At 33.4% G+C, this 25,382-nt stretch overlaps 1 protein-coding gene and 1 non-coding gene across 2 annotated transcripts; one reads left to right on the top strand and one right to left on the bottom strand.

The window, feature by feature from the left end:
• Nucleotides 1–17,655: 17,655 nt before the first annotated feature.
• On the top strand, nt 17,656–17,736 carry TRNAL-AAG (transfer RNA leucine (anticodon AAG)). The gene has a single exon. It is a non-coding gene; the product is annotated as a tRNA-Leu (tRNA).
• Nucleotides 17,737–18,153: 417 nt separating this feature from the next.
• LOC115698615 (zinc finger CCCH domain-containing protein 48-like) lies at nt 18,154–20,088 on the bottom strand. The gene is made up of 4 exons (XM_030625733.2): nt 19,729–20,088; nt 19,106–19,594; nt 18,833–19,009; nt 18,154–18,734 (listed from the first exon to the last, which is right to left on the bottom strand). The coding sequence occupies exons 1-4, from the start codon at nt 19,918–19,920 to the stop codon at nt 18,474–18,476; spliced, it is 1,119 nt and encodes a 372-aa protein (XP_030481593.2). The 5' UTR covers nt 19,921–20,088; the 3' UTR covers nt 18,154–18,473.
• Between the last annotated feature and the right edge of the window lie 5,294 nt (nt 20,089–25,382).

A 25,382-nucleotide genomic window follows, 5' to 3' on the forward strand; every position in this document is an offset into this window, starting at 1 on the left:
CTAATCTCATTATTCTTTGAAAAGAAAACAACAATATTATTATCACAATAGACTAGTATAGGAGAGGAAATAGAATCAACTAGTCTGTAACGCCCTAAATAATTAGGCACGCTACCCAAAATGATTATGAAACCCTAATCCCCTAACCGGGATTACTAATTAAAAAATAGCGCAGAATTTAAACTTTTATATTAAACAGACTGAAAATAAACTTGTAATATATTTAAACTTTTCAAACATAGTTGGGATCCCAAAAATATTTACAAAATTATTACAAGCTCTTTCTTACTAGCCGACCTAAGCGGCAAAACAGAATACAAAAGTCAACACTGCTAGACCCATAACCCGCTTGGTCTGAAGTGGCGTGAACATGTACATTCTTCGTCTGCTCCAGAAACTCATGGCTGATCAGCTATTGCCTTACCCTTTCCTGCACAGTAGAGCACCCGTGAGCCAAGCCCAGCAAGACAGTATAAATCATAACACATATATTATGCTTATTCACATATATGTCTGTATGGCACAGGCCCGATCACTATATCAACATGCCTATTTATGTCTACGTGGCGTAGACCTATGTGTTGCGCTCACACATCTATTTAAATCTACGTGACGTAGACCCACATGTTGCTCTCACACGTCTAATTACATTAAGGCCTTAGAAGTGGTTCATCTCGGTTATGAGTACCGAGTCCAACCTAATTATGCCTTGAGCGCATAATCCTTAAATTTCATTTCATTTAACATGGCATGGCATTATACACATATTCCACTAGAGTAATAACCCTAGGCTAACAGACCGTTCCTATTAGGGTAATAACCCTAATCCCGGTTACTAAACATTTATGCATATCATATTCACATAAGCGCCACTGCGCATACTCTACGTGCAAACTACTGTCTTACCTGTTGTCCAGCTATAAAAGGAGATTCCGAATCCCCGGGTGCTCCTGATCAGGTGCCGGTAATCCTAGTCACACAAATCCGGGATAATTCACACTTAGGGTTAACCCCTGATTTTCAACTCATAAAATTCAAACATGGCATTAATAACTCAGATAATCATACAGAGCTCGGAGCGAGCTTTCCAACGATATAAAGAACTCCCGAATCGGAGTTCGGATCACAAAGTTATGCATTTTTGAAAATTCAACACAAACTGCCCAAAAATACGAGGGCGGGCCGTGGCATGCTCCAGACCATGCCGCGGCACCTGGGAAAAATTCCCAGGTTCACTCAAAGGAGCGGGCCGCGGCATGCTCGCAGAACCCAGAAAACCAGCAGCAAACCTTCAAATTTCAGCCCAAAAACCCAATCTTTCATTGCAAATTTCACAACCAAAACACAATTTGCACATAGCATTAATAGCACATACTAAATACTCATTTATCACATGACATGCATCAAAATCCCAGAATTCAAATTGCTCAAAAACACCCAATATCATGCTTAAGATTAACAAAACCTAAGCTCAAACTCAAGAACTTCAAAACCAAGTTCTTCAAGCCAAAACCAGCCATTAGACACTAAATTCACACCTGAAATTTCAACCTAGAATTACCAATAATCTCAGCCCAATTCATTAACAAGCATACAACAATCTAAACTCAAATCCAATCCAAGATAGCTCCAAATTACCCAATCATGTAGCAAGAACAACCTAACCCAAGCATAACCAAAATTACCAAACTTAAACATGTTTCTATCACAATATTCAGCCAAGAAACATAAATTAAAAATCAAGAAAACTACCTTGATTCTTAGCAAAACAAGGGCAAAGACTTTCCTCCAATTCAAGCTTTTTCCTCAACAAGTTCAAGGTTGAAAACAAGAGGGTAAGAGAGGGAGAGGGTTCGGATGAGAGAGAGATTAACCCAGAAAATTCATTCCCTTTTCTCTCAAAAAATCAATTAAATCAAAGTAAATCCAAATATGGTCAAATGACCATTTTGCCCCTAGGGCTTATAAAACACACCTATTCACTTTCAAGGGCATAAATGCCATTTCACATTCAAATATTGCCAAATAAATTTCAGATTATCACATATCAAATAAAATGCCAAATAATCAATTCAATTTACATTTCGGGCCCGAACCCGGTTCGGCCCGAAATTCCCGGGTGTGACTATACCGCGCCAACCTGTCAGAACACACCTGAAAAGACAACACAGGCATACTATATAATAATATAGTTCTATTAAGCACGTAATTAAATTAATCTCAACAATTTACCCTTCTCGGGTCATAATTACCAAAATGCCCCTGGCTCACCAACGGGGTCTTTAACATGTTAAATTTCATATAATTTCACATATATTGAACTATATAATAATATAATTCCTCAATTAACTCATAATTATCTAATTAGGGTTTTGCTAATCCTTTTCTTAATTCTGGGTATTACAATTACCCCCTCCTTATAGAAATTTCGTCCCGAAATTTACCTGAACAACTCCGGATATTTCTGCTGCATATCCGTCTCGAGCTCCCAGGTTGCTTCTTCTATTTTACTGTTCTTCCACAGTACTTTCACCAGTGCCACAGTCTTGCTTCTCAAGACTTTCTCTCTTCTATCAAGTATCTGCACTGGTTGTTCCTCGTATGATAAGTCCGGTTGTAGCTCCAACGCTTCATAACTCAGAACATGGGACGAGTCTGAGACATACTTCCGAAGCATTGAAACATGAAACACATTATGTACAGCTGCCAGCGCTGGGGGCATAGCCAATCTGTACGCCACTTGCCCTATCCTCTCAAGGATTTCAAAAGGTCCAATGAACCTCGGGCTAAGTTTTCCTTTCTTCCCAAAGCGTTTTATGCCTTTCATCGGAGATATTCTGAGAAATACCATGTCTCCGACCTGAAAATCAATGTCTCGACGCTTTGGATCGGCATAACTCTTTTGCCTACTCTGAGCCGCGAGCATTCACGCTCTAATTTTGTTAACTGCCTCACTTGTTTTCTGAACAGCTTCGGGACCCAAGAACTTTCTTTCACCCACTTCATCCCAGTGAATGGGCGATCTACATTTCCTTCCATACAAAAGTTCATAAGGAGCCATCCCGATTGTTGCCTGATAGCTGTTATTATAAGAAAACTCGATCAGGGGAAGGTACTTTACCCATGATCCTTCAAAGTCAAGCACGCATGCCCGTAGCATGTCTTCTAAAATCTGAATGGTCCTCTCGGATTGCCCATCCGTCTGAGGATGTAAAGCTGTGCTGAACTTTAACTGAGTTCCCATAGCTCGATGCAGACTTTCCCAGAATCCTGATGTAAACTTCGGATCTCTATCCGACACAATGGACTTTGGGACACCATGCAGACGAACAATTTCTCTAACATATAACTCAGCATACTGATCAATGGAGAAGTTCGTCCGAACAGGTAAAAAGTGAGCAGACTTTGTAAATCTGTCCACTATGACCCACACAGAGTCAAACTGTCTCGTGGTTCTAGGCATACCTACCACGAAATCCATAGCTATATCTTCCCATTTCCATTCTGGTATTTTCAGCGGTTGTAGTAACCCTGCAGGTCGCTGGTGTTCAGCCTTCACTTGCTGACACGTAAGGCACTTTGCAACATACTCAGCGATGTCATTCTTCATACTTGGCCACCAAAACTTGGCTTTTAGGTCTTGGTACATCTTTGTCGGCCCTGGATGAACTGAATAAGGAGTCGTGTGAGACTCATCCATGATCTCTTTCTTGATGTTCTCATCCATAGGCACACAAATTCGATTCCCAAATCTCAACATTCTCGTTTCATCCACTGAAAAATCACTAGCCTTCCCGGCCGAAACCCTAGCTCGGGTTTTTATCAATTCTGAATCCTGCTTTTGTGCTTCTTTAATTCTCTCGAGAAGAGTGGATTGCAGGGTAATATTAGCCAATTGTCCCACAACCAACTCAATTTGAGCTCGAGTCATTTCATTTGCCAGTTGTTGAGAGATTTGCTTCATAGAACTTAGCTGACCCTGACCTTTTCTACTCAGGGCATCAGCAACTACATTGGCTTTACCAGGGTGATAAAGAATCTCACAATCATAATCTTTCACCAGTTCTAGCCAACGCCTCTGTCTCATATTCAAGTCTTTCTGGGTAAAGAAATACTTCAGACTTTTGTGATCAGTGTATATCTCACATTTCTCGCCATAAAGGTAATGCCGCCAAATCTTTAGCGCAAATACCACTGCTGCGAGTTCTAAATCGTGAGTAGGGTACCTCTGCTCGTACTCCTTTAACTGCCGAGAAGCATAAGCTATTACCCTCCCAGCCTGCATAAGCACACAGCCGAGACCCTGTCTCGAGGCATCACAATATACCACAAACTTTTCCTTATCTGAAGGAAGAGTTAGTACAGGAGTGGTAATCAAGCGTTGCTTTAACTCTAGGAAACTTTTCTAACACCGATCAGTCCAAACAAATTTCTGATTCTTTCGAGTCAGCTCCGTTAAGGGTACAGCAATTTTAGAAAAACCCTCAACGAACCGACGGTAATAACCAGCCAAACCCAGAAAACTTCTAACCTCTGTAGCTGATTTCGGTGCTGGCCAATCCCGAACAGCTTCAATCTTGGCCGGATCCACCATGATCCCATCTTTATCCACTATGTGCCCCAGGAATGAGACACGAGATAACCAGAACTCACACTTTTTAAATTTAGCATAAAGCTTGTGATCCCGTAACCTTTGTAAAACCGCTCTGAGATGCAATTCATGCTCTTCTTCCGTCTCAGAGTACACTAAAATGTCATCAATAAACACAATCACGAACCTATCCAGATAATCCTTAAACACCCGATTCATCAAATCCATGAATGCCGCCGGGGCATTAGTGAGTCCAAAAGACATCACAAGAAATTCATAATGTCCATACCGAGTACGGAACGCAGTTTTCGGGATATCTTCCTCTCGAATTCTCAGCTGATGATAGCCTGAGCGAAGATCGATCTTAGAAAAGAACGTCTTCCCCTTCAGTTGATCAAACAGATCATCAATTCGAGGTAAAGGATATTTGTTCTTAATGGTAAGCTTGTTCAACTCTCGGTAGTCAATACACATTCGCAGGGTTCCGTCTTTCTTCTTCACAAATAGAACCGGAGCACCCCAAGGTGAGTAGCTCGGTCTAATGAATCCCAGATTCAATAATTCTTGCAACTGTATCTTCAATTCCTTCAACTCAGCTGGAGCCATTCGGTACGGTGCCTTAGACACTGGATCCACTCCCGGAGCCAGTTCAATAACAAATTCAATTTCCCGAACAGGTGGCAATCCCCGCAAATCTTCTGGAAAGACATCAAGGAACTCACATACCAATTTCATATCCTCAGGCCCTGATGTCACAGGTTGGCTAGTGTCCACTGCAGTGACTATGAACCCTAGACAACCTCTACCCATCAGGTCTTTAGCTTTCAACAACGATATTCTTGGTATGCGTGCCCCCTGAACTTTACCCACAAACACCACTGGGTTAGCACTCTCGGGTTCAAACACTACCATCTTCCGTTTACAGTCGATCATTGCTCCATACTTAGAAAGAAAATCCATTCCCAGGATTATGTCAAAATCAGATAATTGCAGTTCAATTAGATTGGCGGTCAATTCACAACCGTCAACCCAAAAAGACAAGGACCGAATCCACCTTGTGGATACTATCAGGTCTTCCGAGGGTAACAGGGTTCCAAACCCCGAAGCATAAATATCACATGGCTTATGCAAACTTTCTATCACTCTACTCGATACATATGAATGAGTAGCTCTAGAATCAAATAACACAGTATAAGCACAACCATTAATAGATAACTGACCTGTCACAACTGACTGACTAGCATCAGCATCTGCCTGAGTTATAGTGAAAATTTGCCCCGGGTTCTGAGCAACATTCTTCTTAGGCTCTTCTTTCTTAGCTTGGGGACAATCCCTGATAAAGTGGCCCACCACGCCGCACTGGAAACATGCCTTGGCTCGGCACTCACCAGGATGATGCTTCTTACATTTAGGACACTCAGGGTATGACCGGAATGAGGACCCGCGGCCTTGACGGCCACCTCTGTTTCCCCGAATCTTTCTATTACCTCCTGAAGCTCCGGAAGCTTTAGCCTTTCGCTTGTGCTCAGGGTTGCTACTGTCGATCCCCTTACTGAAATTACCACCAGCAGAAGGGTTAGCATTAACAACCTCCGCATTATCCCCCGGATTTTGCGGAGGTGGAGGCGGTGCGGGTGGATCGGTTCGGGTAGCCCCGGGCTCTACTTGCTCGCCCTGTGGTCTGGATGATTGCGGAGGGTCCATTACTAGTACCCCTGAAATCAACAACCCCAGCGATTTAAGCACCGATACCACACTTACGCACTTATTGCCTTAAACCCTAACTCATCTATTTACCTCATTCATATTTACATAATAATTAACATTTATAGCATGGCATCACATAACACATACATACTCTAGATGCTTGCATACTGCCTAAAATGGAAAGCGGTAAACAGATGATCACACATACAGTCAAGTATTTACTCTCAATACTTACTACACCATGAGTCGAGCTTATCTCTGACGACGAATGTACATGTTCGGCCGGTCTACAGGAAGTTTAAAAACCTTGGCGCTCTGATACCAAATTGTAACGCCCTAAATAATTAGGCACGCTACCCAAAGTGATTATGAAACCCTAATCCCCTAACCGGGATTACTAATTAAAAAATAGCGCAGAATTTAAACTTTTATATTAAACAGACTGAAAATAAACTTGTAATATATTTAAACTTTTCAAACATAGTTGGGATCCCAAAAATATTTACAAAATTATTACAAGCTCTTTCTTACTAGCCGACCTAAGCGGCAAAACAGAATACAAAAGTCAACACTGCTAGACCCATAACCCGCTTGGTCTGAAGTGGCGTGAACATGTACATTCTTCGTCTGCTCCAGAAACTCATGGCTGATCAGCTATTGCCTTACCCTTTCCTGCACAGTAGAGCACCCGTGAGCCAAGCCCAGCAAGACAGTATAAATCATAACACATATATTATGCTTATTCACATATATGTTTGTATGGCACAGGCCCGATCACTATATCAACATGCCTATTTATGTCTACGTGGCGTAGACCTATGTGTTACGCTCACACATCTATTTAAATCTACGTGACGTAGACCCACGTGTTGCTCTCACACGTCTAATTACATTAAGGCCTTAGAAGTGGTTCATCTCGGTTATGAGTACCGAGTCCAACCTAATTATGCCTTGAGCGCATAATCCTTAAATTTCATTTCATTTAACATGGCATGGCATTATACACATATTCCACTAGAGTAATAACCCTAGGCTAACAGACCGTTCCTATTAGGGTAATAATCCTAATCCCGGTTACTAAACATTTATGCATATCATATTCACATAAGCGCCACTGCGCATACTCTACGTGCAAACTACTGTCTTACCTGTTGTCCAGCTATAAAAGGAGATTCCGAATCCCAGGGTGCTCCTGATCAGGTGCCGGTAATCCTAGTCACACAAATCCGGGATAATTCACACTTAGGGTTAACCCCTGATTTTCAACTCATAAAATTCAAACATGGCATTAATAACTCAGATAATCATACAGAGCTCGGAGCGAGCTTTCCAACGATATAAAGAACTCCCGAATCGGAGTTCGGATCACAAAGTTATGCATTTTTGAAAATTCAACACAAACTGCCCAAAAACACGAGGGCGGGCCGTGGCATGCTCCAGACCATGTCGCGGCACCTGGGAAAAATTTCCAGGTTCACTCAAAGGAGTGGGCCGCGGCATGCTCCAGAGCATGCCGCAGCATCTGGGTGCAGAACCCAGAAAACCAGCAGCAAACCTTCGAATTTCAGCCCAAAAACCCAATCTTTCATTGCAAATTTCACAACCAAAACACAATTTGCACATAGCATTAATAGCACATACTAAATACTCATTTATCACATGACATGCATCAAAATCCCAGAATTCAAATTGCTCAAAAACACCTAATATCATGCTTAAGATTAACAAAACCTAAGCTCAAACTCAAGAACTTCAAAACCAAGTTCTTCAAGCCAAAACCAGCCATTAGACACTAAATTAACACCTGAAATTTCAACCTAGAATTACCAATAATCTCAGCCCAATTCATTAACAAGCATACAACAATCTAAACTCAAATCCAATCCAAGATAGCTCCAAATTACCCAATCATGTAGCAAGAACAACCTAACCCAAGCATAACCAAAATTACCAAACTTAAACATGTTTCTATCACAATATTCAGCCAAGAAACATAAATTAAAAATCAAGAAAACTACCTTGATTCTTAGCAAAACAAGGGCAAAGACTTTCCTCCAATTCAAGCTTTTTCCTCAACAAGTTCAAGGTTGAAAATAAGAGGGTAAGAGAGGGAGAGGGTTCGGATGAGAGAGAGATTAACCCAGAAAATTCATTCCCTTTTCTCTCAAAAAATCAATTAAATCAATGTAAATCCAAATATGGTCAAATGACCATTTTGCCCCTAGGCTTATAAAACACACCTATTCACTTTCAAGGGCATAAATGCCATTTCACATTCAAATATTGCCAAATAAATTTCAGATTATCACATATCAAATAAAATGCCAAATAATCAATTCAATTTACATTTCGGGCCCGAACCCGGTTCGGCCCGAAATTCCCGGGTGTGACTATACCGCGCCAACCTGGCAGAACACACCTGAAAAGACAACACAGGCATACTATATAATAATATAGTTCTATTAAGCACGTAATTAAATTAATCTCAACAATTTACCCTTCTCGGGTCATAATTACCAAAATACCCCTGGCTCACCAACGGGGTCTTTAACATGTTAAATTTCATATAATTTCACATATATTGAACTATATAATAATATAATTCCTCAATTAACTCACAATTATCTAATTAGGGTTTTGCTAATCCTTTTCTTAGTTCTGGGTATTACATAGTCGTATCTCTAAAATCAAATTCATTAACCCTAAAGCTTGCAAAGATGCCTCATAACATACGACAAACTCAACATATATAGTAGATGATATGATTAAAGTCTGTTAACGCTTTTTCTAAGAAATAGCAGCACCAACAAAAGTGAAAATATAGCCAGAAGTTGACTTTAAATCATCTACATAACCACCAAAATCTAAATTTGAGTAACCAACAACTTGGAGATTGTTGACATGCTTATACACAAGCATAAAACTCTTTGTTCTTTGCAAATATCTCAAAAACTTTCTTGACTGCAACCCAATGATCATGGTCAGAATCAAATAAATATCTCCCAAGAACATCGACTATGAAAGCAATGTCAGGTCTAGTGCAAACCTAAGCATACATCAAACTCTCTACTACACTTGCATATGGGATATTCTTCATTGCTTCTCCTTTTAAGTCGTTCTCGGGACAATGTTGCTTAGTAAATTTGTCCCTTTCAGAATAGGAACAGAACCAGGCTTACAAAAATTTTATGTTGAATATTTTCAGCACACGATTAATGTAAGCTTCTTGAGATAAGCCAAGAACTTTTCAATTTCTGTCACGATGGATCTCAATCCCCAAAACATAAGATGTCTCTCCAAGATCTTTCATATCAAAATTGGTTGATAGAAAACTTTTGGTCTCATTTAGTAATGACAAATCACTGCTGGCAAGTAAAATATCGTCTACATAAAGAACAAGAAAAAATATGATGACTCCCACTGATCTTTATATAAATACACTAGTCAAACTTGTCCTCGATGAAACCCAACACCGTCACAACCTTATCAAACTTCAAGTACCACTGGTGAGATGCCTGTTTGAGACCATAAATGGATCATTTCAATTTGCAAACCAAATTGTCATTTCTATTTTCCTCGAAGCCTTCAGGTTGAGATATATAGACTTGCTCACTCAATTCTCCATTCAGAACAAGTTTCGGTAACCATTTGACCCAACTACGAATCAAAGTGCACAACTAAATCCATAATAATTCTGAATGAATCTTTAGTGAAAACAAGTGAGAAAATTTCAGTGTAATCAATACACTCTTTGAGTAAAGCCTTTTGTCACTAAGCGTAATTTATACATTTCAATATGTCCCATTTTATCCTTTTAGTTCTTAAAAAATTCATTTGCAACCTATTTGTTTGAAACCATCAGGTAATAGAACTAACTTCCACATATACATTATTTTTGTCCATGAACTTAATCTCATAATCCATAGCTTCTATCCATTTTGAAGAATGTGGACAATTAGGTGCTTCACTATAAGTGAGAGGTTCCATAAAATGACCAAGATCACATTCGCCTTCTCCAAGGTAAATAAAATTATCATCACACCTTATTGACATCTTGTCTTTGAGATCTTCATATAGGAGGTACTTCTGGAATAACCTCTATTTGTTGACCATCATTTTGAATGACATATTCCACAATTAGATTTCTCTAATAATATGACCCTCATAAACAACAAAACCTTCTTCAATAATAGGTTCCTCATCAATAATAGGACCCTCGTCATCTTAGATATTAGGAGCAATATATTCATCAGCAATGGGAGTGTTATCAACTAGAGTAAGAATAAGACTGCTATTATTATCATCTCTTGAAAAAGTCATAGGAATAAAAATTTCTTTAGATGACTCTCCCGTTTCAAGAGATGTTGAAGGAATATTTTCAGCAACATCAAATTCCAGAAATTTAGCAGTCTGAGATTCAACAATTCGCGTACCACGAGTAGGACAGTAAAAGCGATAGCCTTTTGAGCGCATTGGATAACCAATGAAATAACAGCGATTTGTTCTCGGATATAACTTTTTCAAATAAGGATCATAAATCTTTACTTCAGCTGGACAACCCCATACACGAAGATGATTCAAACTAGGCTTCCGCCCAGTCCACAACTCAAAAGGGGTTTGGGAACAGAATTTCTTGAAAATCTTCAACAAAAGGCCTCATGTGTAGTCCATATTCTGAATAATGATCATAATATTCTCCTCCACGATCTAAAAGAATAACTTTGATGACTCCTTCTAATTGTTTCTCAAGAACATTTCAAAAGATTTTGACCTTATCAAGAGCGTTAGATTTTCTTGAATCAAGTAGGTAAAGCCATAACGAGGAAAATCATTGATAAAAGTTATAAAATACTTGTTTTTGCACAACGTGGTGGAATAAGGTCTACTAATGTCAGTGTCGATAATCTCTTATAAAGAGTGACTACAGTTAGTAGTCTGCTTTCTTATTTTAGTAAATTTTCCACAAGTACAATCAGCACAAGTATCCCAACCAGAAATCTCAACAGGAGGATGAATTTTAGCTAGAAGTAATCGATCAACTCTTTCTTTAGAAATATGACCCAATCTATCGTTCCATAATAATAAGGATATTATCTTAATATAAGATTATTCACACTTTAAAAAAGGAAGCTAAGGAAGTTAATGATAATTTGAAAAGAATATCAGAGTAAAAACAGTTTCCAATTATTCGGATTTAAACATAATGTCAACACTATAATTGGCAAGACGAAAAATAAAATCATTATTGAACTAAAAGCGGAAGCGAAACTAAATTACTTTTAAAAGTAGGAATCAAGAAAGTAGTGTTCAAAACAATCTGAACACTACATTGCTTCTTTTCATATTTTCTTTATCCTTTGTTGGGCTTGAGTTGAGAAACATAGTGAGAAGATGTATTCTTCTCTTTTTACAGCTTGCTTTTCTTAACTATATACTGAGAAATAAGGTTACTAACACACCATATTTTACTATAAGTGTTTAGGTTGTCTTGGTAAAGCTAAAAGAAGTAGGAAGTTCATGAAGAACTTGAAGAATGGTGTAAAAGTCGGGAAGAGGAATATTATGATCTTTCTATAAGAATATTTTTATATTAAGGAAATATATTTCTATTTAAAGAAATAAATTTATATTTCAGGAAATAAATAAATAATTGATTTTCTAATAAATGAATATTTTATATTCATTGAATCTGGACAAAATCAATTATGTAATATTCTATATATGGTCAGATTTCTATATTCATTACCTGATTTGGCCATAACTCTCTCAATATTGCTTGGAATTGGACGATTCAAGATGTTCCGAAAAGATAAAAGAGAGATCTAGAACTTTCATGTTTCAACTTTTTCCAAAATCTAATCATAACACCGTCAAATTCAGGCTTGAAGTTTCAGCTTTATTTTCTTGCACAATTTTCTCTATTTTAAATATCATGATATTTTTATCTTTTTCCCATCATTTTCTCTGATATTTTTCTAATCTTCTTCTATTTTAAATCTGCACAAATAAAAGATAACAAGCGTAAAAATGCTCCAAACACGATTAAAACTCAATTAAAAATATACTAAACGTAATCTAAAATTAATACTAAAAATAACCTAACAGTATCCACATTATAAAACAATTAAGAATAATTCATTTATAATCAATTTCAATCAATTATAATTATAATCAAAAAACCCAAATATAATTTCATCATTAAAACACACCAACCCTAAAAGTTTAATCTTGAAATTCTCCTAATTTACTCAACAATTTTATGCAAATAATATATCAAAAGAAAGAGAATTTAATGAGGAATAAAACCCCTAAACTTTTAAGATTGAAAAACAAAAAATTCAACATAAAATAATAGCGAAATTAATATGTAATTGATGAAAATTAACATATACATATTAATTGTTATACAAATTATAGGTTCTAAATCATATACAATAAGCAATCTGATACCACATGTTAGAAAAAATAAAATAAACCCCAAGATCAATTTGTATATAACATAGAACGCAATAATAATATATAATATTTAAGTATGCATACCTGATTGATCCATAGCAATTACTTCAATTTGATATTGCAATACTATCAACTAAGTCTTCCTCCCTAGATCTCTAAATCAGAAGCAGTTTATTTATCTGATTATCAAAAGGTATACAATTGTGATGAGACAATATGTATTTATAGAGTTAGGGAGGGGACTTAGCTACATAACCCTAGTTGGACTGGGCCTGCTCATCAAAGGCTTCAGTTTACTAGAAAAACCCACACTTCTGCTTCACCTAGACTTTACACACAGATGCTAAGCCCATTAACAAGTGATCACCAACAATATGGGCTAACAGAACAAAGACCTATCCAATCAACCCAAGTTTTAATAAAACCAATAAAAGTTAATGTAAACCCAAATAAAAAGTGTAACATTATCTCCTACCTCCTACTAGACACCCCTCTCTCTTTCTCTCAGCATTTTTTTAGTGCGACAACCACGACCATGGCTGAAACGTTGTGCTCCAACCATCCACGACTGAGCAAAACCCCAAATTAGCCTCGTTGTTTTAGCAAACCCCTAATCTGTATCTTTCCCCTAACCAAACTTTCTCTCTCTCTCTCTCTCTCTCTCTCTCTCTCTCTCTCTGTGTGTGTGTGTCTCTCTCTCTCTCTCTCTCTCTCTCTCTCTCTCTCTCTCTCTCTCTCTCTCTCTCTCTCTCTCTCTCTCTCTCTCTCTCTCTCTCTCTCTCTCTCTCTCTTCTCTTGCCTTTCTTGCAGAAGCCACGCGGGTCGTCCCCATCGTCGAGAGCCCAAGAGCGAAATATGGTTAGCCTCAACATGCCCAAAAACCCTAACCTCGAGGCCCTTTGCACCTTTCATTGTTGTGGTGGAGCTCACCGGACTCGAAGTTCCATGGCTTCGATAGAGCCACTTCGAGTCCTGCTGAGCCAAATAGGTGGCAGAAATGAGTTCATCTTGTCATGGGCTTCTAGATCGCTTTATTCTCATCATCCCAATGCACTCACTTTGATCAACGCCGGCCACCGTGCACGGTGGTTCTCCGACGAGCGTCACAGCCAACAACATCATTTCTTTTTTTCTTTTTTCTTTGGTTTTACCTTTTAAAAAAATTCTCGCTCTCATCATCGTCTCCCTCTTCGTGTTTCGTTTAGCCTTACTCCGATGATATCTCTCTGGTCACTGTTTTGGAGTTCTTATTTTGGGGTTCAAGAGGAAGAAGAAGAGGTTCTAGAGGGTTCTAGGTAGGGATGCACACGGGGCAGGGAATTAGTGGGGAGTGCTCTCCCCGTCCCCATCCACATTAAGGATTTTAATCACCATTCTCGCCCCATTCACGCTTATTCCCCATCGGGGACGGGGCGGGGAATCCCCTAATGGGACGGGGACGGGGACGGGGACGGGGCAGTTAATCCCCTATTATAAAAGTAAGGTTTATTTTAAAAATTTAAATGTATAAAATCATTAAATTAGATAAAAAAAATTAAATATTACATATTATTTACTATTTACTATTCAATATAGTACTTATTATACAAAAATACAACATCAAAAATTGTAAAAATGATATTAATACACTAAAACAATACAAATGTATATATAAAATATAAAATATTAATAAAAAATAATTAATAAATTAAATGGGTCCCCGTCGGGGCGGGGAGTGTCATCCCCGTCCCCGCCTCGTTCCCCATTTAGACGGGGAATCCCCATGGGGAAAATATGCATCCCTAGTTCTAGTGGGTTGTGGTTTGCGGGTTAGAGAAGAAGAAAAACCAAAGAAAAAAAAATATATATTTATAATTATTTTTTAAAATTAATTATTTTTTTATTTTTAAAATTTTTAAATATTTTAAATTATTTTTGAATAATTAATATTACGTGGACCACTAAAAATTTACTCCATATACACTTGTGTACACTGTGGCATGTCCATTGTGGCACTTAACTTAGTCTTTTGGACGGAATGGGTAAATAGCTAATAGAAAGAGAGTTTTGGTAGTTTTGCCACCAAAAAATCAATTCATGTGGTTAATTGTTAAAAAATCTAAGGTATATAACTCAATGAGTTAGAAATTTGAAAGTGAGCACTCGAATGGATAGAGCAATTTAGGACAAGCATTAAAATAAGGGGTTTTTTCATTAATGTACAAAAAAAAATTAATATGTTACAAAAAATGTGCAAAAAATTTAATTATAAAAACTCATACATTTTAATAACATATTTATTAATATTTACATCATTAGATATAATATTTACTAAACTTACTATAAATATATATATATACATAATATTCTTTAAACGTGGATTATGGATTAAGGAGCATTAATGTGTAGTCATTATAACATGTAATTTTAAATTTTATTATTTATGATTATTGATTTGATACTTATAATAGTTACTATTATATGTATGGTATAAGTACAGGATGAAAAAAATGAAATTTAAGAAGAAAACTAATTATAGTAATTTAATTAAAAGAATAAAATTATATAAATTTATTATACTAATAAAATATTTTATTTATAATAACATCATTGTTAATGTTTAAATTATTATAATTTATAATTATAAATATAATAATGTACTATGTTTATTACAGTAGTGTTTTAAATTTTTTTAATAATAATATACATGTTTATTTGAAAAAAAAAAAAACACTTTTACACAAGAAACATGCTTTTTTTTTAATTGTAATATAAATGTTTAGATTTATTTTAGTGTGATTTATTATATATTTATGTTTATTTATAGTGTATTTATTATAAAATATACGATTTATTATATATATAAGTTGTTTTATGAAAAATAAATAAACATGTTCAAAAAATAAAATTAAATAAATAATAAACAGTTTAATATAATAAATATACTATTTTTTTTTTGTATGGTATAAATGTTTATTATCCATTTTACTATAATTTATTATAAATATATGTTTATTTTAACAAAATATTTAATAAAAATAATAAACAATAATGTATTAATAATTTATATCTATGTTTATTTAAAATTAAGTAGAAAAAAAAAACATATATTTTTACTAGTTATAAATATATTTTATATTTATAATTAATCTATATTTTTTTTTACCAATATATATCTTTATTATTTAATAAATCACATGTTTATTAAAAAAAAGAAATAATTTCATAAAATTAATTAAATATTTAGAATAATCTTTTATAAAAATAAACATACTAAATATTTTTATCTAAACAACATAATAGCATTTCAATTATGATAATATATAAGGCATATTGGACATATTTTAATAAAAAAAATCATGATTATATATGTATTGATTTTGAAAAATATACCATACAATTATTATGTGAATCATGTGATTTGAATATTGGACATTATAAATAAAAAAAAATTAGCCATAAAAATAGTTACACGAATCTAATTATGGTAAGTTTGACTCATTAATACATCTAATATAATTAAATTAAGAGTTTGTATGACTTTATGTAAAAATGTTTTCAAATGTATACATCTTTAAAATTAATTTTTTTTGCACATTTTTTGTAATTAATTAAAATAATGTATACATTTATGTAAAATGCCCTTAAAATAAATATTGAAACGAAAATAAGTTATGAATTATTTGGACAAACTACCATGAACAGTACCACAAACCGACTTTTCAGGATTTTAGAAAGAAAAATAGATAATCTTTTACATTTATTCTAGGAGCCATAACAAATGAAAATTAAATATTACAAACTTTTTTCTTTTGAACTAGAGGCAATATATTAGACAAATGGATAGAAATGTTGCTCTTATATTTTTTTTTTTCACATGGAGAAAATAATTACATAAATACTCCTTAATAAGATTTGTCTAAAATACTTGTCCTAAATTAATCTATCCATTCAAGTGCTCACTATCAAATTTCTAACTCCATGAGTTAATACATTAGCCATGAATAAATATTTTCAAAGATCTGTGAGACTAATAGAGTTGAGACTTGGTATATTTTTCGAAAGCATTTATGTGTTATGGTTTGTGATAAGAGGGTTCAAGTTTGGTACCCACACTCACAACTCTAGATTTATTCATTAAATAAATATAAATTTATTCAAGGTAATTTTGTATAGTTCTTATTGGCTTGTTAGTAACATTTTATTTGAATACTTATGTAATTTTAAAGTTTTTGACATGGAAAATATCATGTTGACAAATTATTTTTCGCTTGAATTGCTAGAGACTAACAATAAGCTAGTTAATGGTTGTGATTAAGGTTCAAATTTGTACATTTTAAGTCGTTAATTATGCACATAAAATTATGAATAAGTGAAAAAGACTATATGTGAATGTGAACACACTTAATTACAAATGTATCCATTATGAATTAACAGGTAGAATGACTATTTAGTTTTTGAGGCTCATTACAAATTCTGCTTTGTAGAGAATTAATCTTATAATCTTAACTTTAATCAAATAGGGTTTATAAAAGAGGCATAAATAATCAAATAGGGTTAGAAATACGGTAATTAAAGAAAATCTAGAACCCTATTTTTTTTTGTTGGATTTAATGGAATATTTTATTTTTATTTTATTATATATATATAAATAAAAAGTGACCCATAAATTTTTCATAAACAAAAAATTCTGGCACACTTTATATAGAATAGATATATAGATTACAACATCATTAAGGCCACCCAAAATGTAAATTATAATATTGTAAAGTCTAAAAGTGATTGGTTTGATGGAAACAATCAAGAAATATATTATCACATTTTCTGCTTTCACTTAGGAATGAGATCATATTTTATAACAAGGATTATTAAAATGTTTATCATGAAAGATAACACCAATTTAAACGAAAATTTAACCAAAAGTTGAGATGGCCGAGTTGGTCTAAGGCGCCAGATTAAGGTTCTGGTCCGAAAGGGCGTGGGTTCAAATCCCACTCTCAACAAAACAAGTTTTTGTTCTAAAACTTCATTTTTTAAGTCATCTTTTATTATTGCTGAAATAAAATGAACATTGTTTTTGTTTTTAATTTTTTTAAGCAAAGCTAGTGCAAGAGAACTGGTGTCCTACTCCTACACCAGAGAGTTATTATATGCAGAGCAAATCTTGGATTGGACTGGCTTGGCTTATAAGGGAAAAAGAAGTGATGAAAAAAGACTATATATGTGAATGTGAACACACTTAATTACAAATGTATCCATTATGAATTAACAGGTAGAATGACTATTTTGTTTTTGAGGCTCATTACAAATTCTGCTTTGTAGAGAATTAATTCCCTATATATGGCAGTTCTTGTGTACTTGTTCTTATTATTAGGGAATAAGAACAAGTGATGAAAAAAAAAATGCTCAAGTCAAGTGAATGAATTTGAATTTGAATTATTACTACATATAATTAACTCACAGTAAATACAGAATAAAGTACCAATGTAATATATATGGAAAAATGGGGTGGGAGGGTTGCAAGCATCATCGCAGCCTTGAGCAGATCTCAACTATGTTGGCACCTACTCAAACCACCAATCATGTGCATAAGCATAGCCCAACCCAAAACTTACAATTATTGTTCATTAATTAGTATACACAGTTCAAATACAAGCAATAGTCAATAACAAACAATGTAATAATATTGTATTCTAAATTCTGATGATGAGGAGGTTGGATTGGCTTGGCTTGGCTTGGCTTAAAGATTCATCTTCCAGACAGTAGTACGGCCAGAACCATCCCCTGTAAAAATCTGTCCTCCTGGACCCTTTTGAATTGTCCTGACTTCTTGTGTTGTGAAGAATCTACCTTTCTCTTCAAAGCTTGGCAATGCATACAGACGAACAGAATTATCATTACAAGAGCAAAGCAAAATGTTGTTTTGGTCATCAGATTCTTCTTTTTCTTTTGCATCACAAGTCTTAGGAGGGAGTGTTATCCCATTAAGTGCAAGAACACCCTGAAACAAACATATCATTACATATTATTATTATTATTGTAATTATAATTAGTAGTACTAAGTAATAGATTAATTAGGATGAATGAATGAATGCATACATGTCCTTCCTCATGGGTATAGACTGTCTCTACGTGGCCTTTCTCAGTGGTAGCCCAAATTTTGATAGTGCCATCCAATGAAGATGAGACTAAATAATATCCACAAAATGCAAGGGACATGACACCATCTGAATGACCTTTCAAGGTGGCCACACATTGTAAATTGTGATCCCACACCTACAAAACAATACAATATATATGATTATATATGTATGCAAGTAAAAGAGTAAGTAATGCAATATATATATATATTTATATGAGTATATGTACTACCTTGATTGTGTGGTCTAAAGAAGCTGAAAAAAGTCTGTTTCCACCATAACACAAACACACAACTGGACCTCCATGTTTCATGGAAGATGGAACACCAAGAGGGATGAAGGTTAGATTAGCAGTAGGAGAAGCTCCATCAGAGGAAGCTTGCCAAGCTAATATCTGACCACTTTGGGTACCAGCAAACAGAGTACCATTGACAACAGTCATACAGTTGACTTGACCAACAGGTCCCTCTCCATCAAGAGTGATTGTAATTTCAGGTCCAGTGGTTGCATTATTCTGAGTGTTCCAAACCTTGATTTCATTTGGGAGACCAATGAAAAGCCAAGGGCCTTCATTGATCAAACACCCAATTGGGACTCCAAAATTGATGACAGCAGTTGTTTTAGCAGTGTGGCAGTCCCAAATGTAAAGCTTACCATCGTAGCTTGTTGTGTAGAGTTTATCTCCAGAATTCGAATGAGGCAGAGCAATACCAGTCACCGCCTATAACGAGCCAATACCACATTTTCCAGAAGGAAGAAAGAAGGAACCATCATCCAATCCAATCCATGAATCCAATCTACGAATCCAATCCAAGAATCAAAAACAGTGAAAAGTAAAGAATGTAGCAAGAGTACCTTAGTGTGGCCGTGGAGATTTGCGAGGTAGGAGTAAAGATCACCCCGAGACCAAGAATGGACGAAACGACATCGACCCCCTCTGACACACCTCCCTTCAGCCCAAAATTTACACACTTTTTCCATTGATCCACTCTTTACATTCCCACTCACACTCTCACTCGCTCTTCGACGAAGATACGTAATACCCATATCTTCTCTTTCTCTCTCTTACTCTCAATCTCTCTCTTCTTCTTCTTCTTCTCTCTCTCTCTCTCTTCTCTTCTTTGGCTCTCACCTTTGCTTTCTCTTTCTTTCGCAGTTTCTCAATAACTCTCCTCTGTATTTATACAAAGCATCCGCCGACTTACAAAAAATCTATTTCCTTTTTAAAATTATTTCGTTTATTTGAATTTAAATTTCATTTTTCCTTTTTTAAAAATAAAATTATTATTATTATTATTAAAGAAAATTAAAATTATTAATATTTATATTTTCATTTTGATTCCACGTTTTTCTGATATTTCCCTTTTTTTCTGATATTTTTATTGTTAGAGAAACTGATATTTACAGTTATCTTTTTAAAAAAATTGATATTTACATTTTTTTTTTTTTTTTATGATAACAGATATTTACAATTATTATACCGTATATTGATTTTTTTTTTTATAACCCCATGTCTTAAGTGATAATATATTTATTAGACATATTACTTTTGTATTATCATCTTGTTTTTGTTTCAGTTCACAATGTTATTAATTTAGGTAGTATTTGGTAATATTTTTTTAATTAAGTTTTTTAACAATTTTTTTTAATATAATCAATTTGAAGATAATTCTTAGCATTAACAAATAAAAATATGTAAACAGTTTTATCATAACACATTTAGATCGGATTATTATTAAATTTTATTTTGACAAAAAATTAATTTAGGGTCTTATTCATACTATTTTAGAAAATACATGGTACATTTTATCATTTAACAAAACAGAATTAATAATTTTTACAAAATATAAAATTCAAAAGGTATTTATCTTAGGGAAAAAAACAAAAAAATACAAAAAAGGAAAAAAAATTACAAAAATACTTTGGGCCGGCCCATTAAACATTTATACAGTCCACATACAAATATTTACAAAAATACCACATGCACTAAGCCTTCAGCTGTACAGAGCGAACCATAAAGATGAAAATACGCGCTCGTTTCAAAACTGCAAAACAACCAAAATGAAACCAAAACGAGAAAAATACAACTATTAATTCAATTGATCTGATTCAAATAAAACTGATGAAAAAGCACAATGACCACAACTATATTAAATTGAATTAAGTGTTGTGGCTTTTCAAGTTGATTTACAGTTGCATCATTATTTTATATTAGTTTAATTCAATTGTTTGCAAGAATTTATTTTGGAAATAAGAAAAGGAGAAAACACTTTGAGAAATAGTTAGTTTCTGAAATAAATTTAAACGTTTCTTAATAGTTTCATTTTAGTTTTATTATAGTTTATTAACAGCAATAAATATAAATTGTAAATAAACAAGTATACAAACTATAATAAAACTATAAAAAAACTAAAAACAAACTGACAAGCAGAAACAACTCTACGAATATAAACTACAAACATCTAAATCGAATTGTTACCTAAAAAAGAACAGCAAACAACTATACCTAATAATATTCCCAAAACACATCATACATAAACATATTAAACTATTAAAAAACTAGAAAAAAAAAAAAAAACTAAAACCCACTGATTAGAGACACTAAAACAAAAACAAATGTTTCAAAATATCTAAAAAAAACTAGAAACACAAACAGAACATAAAACACAACAAAAATGAAACGAAAGTAATAAGAAACAAACTAAAATACCAAACCCAAGAACAAAATAAAATTGATTAAAGAAAATTAAAGTCCTAAAAATCCAAAGAAAACCAAACGAAATTTTAAAATGAAAAACCTAAAATATCACAAACCAGAAAAAACCAAAACGATGAAATGGAAATACAAGAAAATGTTTAAAGCTGGGGAAACGAAAATGAAACCGAAAACAAACCTCGGTTCGAGCAATGAACACCAACATTATTGTTTTTCCCATAAACATCTTCAGCTATTTTTTCTTGCACACGGACCTTTGTTTTCTTCTTAGGAGGAGCTCTCCCACGCTTCGTTAATGGAGGAGCAAAATCAGAGTCTTCCTCCTCAATAAAAGGACGTTTTCCCTTAGCTTTATTAGCTAGTGATTTCAAACCCATTTTGAATTTTTTTTTTTTGAACAGGGGAAGGAGATGAAGAAGAACGGGTCACATCCATTTTATATAAAGATTGGGAAACAAAAAGAAAGAGAGAAAAAGGTTATGGGATGGTTTAGAGGGAGTTGAAAAAATTTTGAAGAACAAAAATGAGAGGGAAAATGGTTGAGGAATCGTGGGGAGTTAAGGTTCAACAATGGAGGTTATTTGTTATTTCAAAAAAAAAAAAAACTGAAATGAAATAAAAAAAATCAAAGGAAAACAAAAGAAAAAGAGAGAGGGAAGTGATTGAGGGATGCATGATGGTTGATAGGTGAGTTGACGTGACTGGTGCATAGATGTGATGTGTATGTGGTATATGTGTAATAAAATATTGAGAAAAGGTAAAAAAGTTGATTTGACCGTGTGTAGGTTTATATGTAATAAAGTGTGTAATTTGTATTTTTGGTGTAAAAATTTCTTTTTATATATTTTTTTTTAAAAAAAAATGAGTTAGATAGTTATATATGTGGTTGAGATATTGTTTTTTTTTTTAATCCTTCATATAGAAAGAGAAAAAAAAAATAGTATATAGTTATAGAGTATTATTTTTTTTGGGGTTACGTGTATATTGAGAAAAAAATTGAAAAATTAATTAATTAATCAATCAATCTATATTTATAAATTTAATAAAAAATTAGAAAAATAAAAAAATTAAGTTAAGAATAAATAAATGTATTTGGAATTATTTTAGATAAATTAGAAAAAAAAATATAAGAAAATAGATAAATATTTATGAAGCTGATAAAAAATTAGAAAGTAAAAAAATTTAAGAGAGAATAAATAAAATTAGTTAGAAAAATTTTAAAGTGTGAAGTAGATATATATATATATATACTAGCAAAAAACTACGTGCGAGGCACGTATACTAAAATTTATGCTAGTTTTTTTCTATGTTATTTGAAAGCGATACAATTAAAAATTAAAAAAAAAAGTATTATTAATTATTAGGTGAGATTATTATGTGTATCTAAATATTATATTTTATAATGTTGTCAATTAAAAGTGAATACCGAATGCAATATATTAGTGTTTAAGAAAGCTTGATGATTTAAATATGTTTTAAGTTAATCCAAAAATAAATTAAAAATTGATGTTCCAATACTTAAAGAAACATTACTTAAATGGATGTAAGATAAAAAGAAAATTAAAAATCAATCTCTAAATTATTGATAATTGAAGATAGCATTTGTCTAAAAATTGTAGATAAGAAAACTAATGATAGTCATTGGTGGATTTCAATCTTCATTTGCTTCGATTCGATAGAGACAATAGTGTAATTTTTGTATTTTACAATTTTCATTCTAGCCGGGTCCGCATATATTTGGATTGTCCATTTTTTCGTTGATAAATTGAATATGGTAGTGTCGACAAAAAGTGAAAACCATGTTTAACAAAAAGTGATAGTATTCTATAACAAAATACTATTAAATTATTTTAAAATACTATATTTTATTAAAATAAAACTCTATGTGATTAAAATTTCATATTTATCTTTACTCAAAAAGAAAAAAAAAATTGATAAAAAAAAAGAAAAAAAATGAAAAGTTTATATTATTATCTCCACTGCCTTTCTAGATGTGCATAATGGTCTCTTCTTTCTTCCATATTCTAGAAGAAAAAAGAGAATTGCGGATTGGAATATTATATGTGATCCCATGGGAATGTCCAAATTGTAATAGGAAAAGGAATACAATAAATATTGAAGAAAACCTAATCGTAGATGTACAACAGCAAAAACTCAATCGTATTTTTTTTTGGATTGAATGGGATTTATTTTGTTTATTTTATTATATATAAATGAAAAGTGACCTATGAATTTCTCATAAACCATTTTATTTTTAATAATAAACCATTTTATTTTTAATATAAATAAAAAGTAAATACCGAATGCAGTATATTAGTGTTTAAAAAAGCTTGATAATTTAAATATGTTCTTAAGTTAATCCAACAATAAACTAAAAATTGATGTTCAAATACTTAAGGAAACACAATGTGTGTAAGATAAAAAGAAAATTAAAAATTAATTTCTAAATTGTTGATAATTGAAGATAACATTTGCTTCGACAGAGACAATAGTATAATTTTTTATTTTGCACTTTTCATTCTAACCGAGTCTGCATATAACTGGATTGTCCATTTTTTTTTGGTAAAAAAAAATTCCATATATAATTCGTTCTTTTTCTGATCTCTCTCAACAAACTAATTGTATATGCGGTTTAAGGTTCAATTTATTTTATATATATATTTTTAATTTCTAGAGTTATAGTTGTGATTATAGTTGAAATTTGTTAAATATCAGTTCAAATATTAATAGAATTTGTTTTATTATTATTTTATGATATATAAATAATATTTTATTATTTTATTAAATAAAAATAATAAAGTCACCCATGAATTTCTCATAAACCAAGAATTTCAGTTATATAGGCACACTTTATATAGAATAGATATATATTGATTTTACATTAAAATATTAATTTTTTTGAATAAAAAATTAAAAATCCAAAATATATATACTAAAGACATAGTTGTAAAAACTAATTAATAAGTGAATTAACAATTAATAATATGATGTAGCAGAGAGAGTAGATGGAGGCTAATCAAAGTGGCAACCGAACCATGTCAGCACTAAGCCCTTCACTCAATTTCAACCATGTCTCACTCATCATAATACACTTCCTCTTCTCTTCATTATCCTTAATTGACTTATTACATTTTAACTCTTCCGACTCCTTAATCATTCTATTCCTTTTAAACTCAGAAATCATAATTCTATTTTCAATCCAAACCTTCAATTCCCTTCCACTACTGGCCTTCATCATTTGTGTCGCGGCATCAGCCATCATCCACACCATGGTGCTGTAGCTCACTCTCATCATCCTTGACTCATCCTCCATGTTACCAAGGTTGGGATTGTTCCAGTACAGATTCTCCATTTGAAACGGGGGTTCGATGCTCGAAACCATGGTCGAAAAGAGGGAGCACGACGAATTCATCGACTCGAATTTGTCGAAAGAGTGTGTGAACTCGTGAGTGGTCGAGTAATCCTCGATTGAGTTGCTGTGGTTACTGCGGGAGTGGTACCTCCTTGTAACCATAAATTTGATGGTGACTAGTGATGAATTTTGATCATTTTGATCAGATGATGAGTAGTGATTAACGTCTTCTGTGTAAACGAAAACTTGTGAGTATGGATTTGCCATTGTAATTAATATGAGCGATTAATTGATGATATGAGTTCATATCTATTTATATAGGTCATGTAGGCATAATGTTAATTCTAATGTGATTAGTAATAGGTATATCTTTTTAACGGGTTGTATGTATAATTATTTTTTTTTATGGTAATTTGTGGTGAAACTCTTTTGTTACGGTCA

The sequence above is a fragment of the Cannabis sativa genome, chromosome 8 (genome assembly GCF_029168945.1).
Source record: "Cannabis sativa cultivar Pink pepper isolate KNU-18-1 chromosome 8, ASM2916894v1, whole genome shotgun sequence".
Lineage (NCBI taxonomy): Eukaryota > Viridiplantae > Streptophyta > Magnoliopsida > Rosales > Cannabaceae > Cannabis > Cannabis sativa.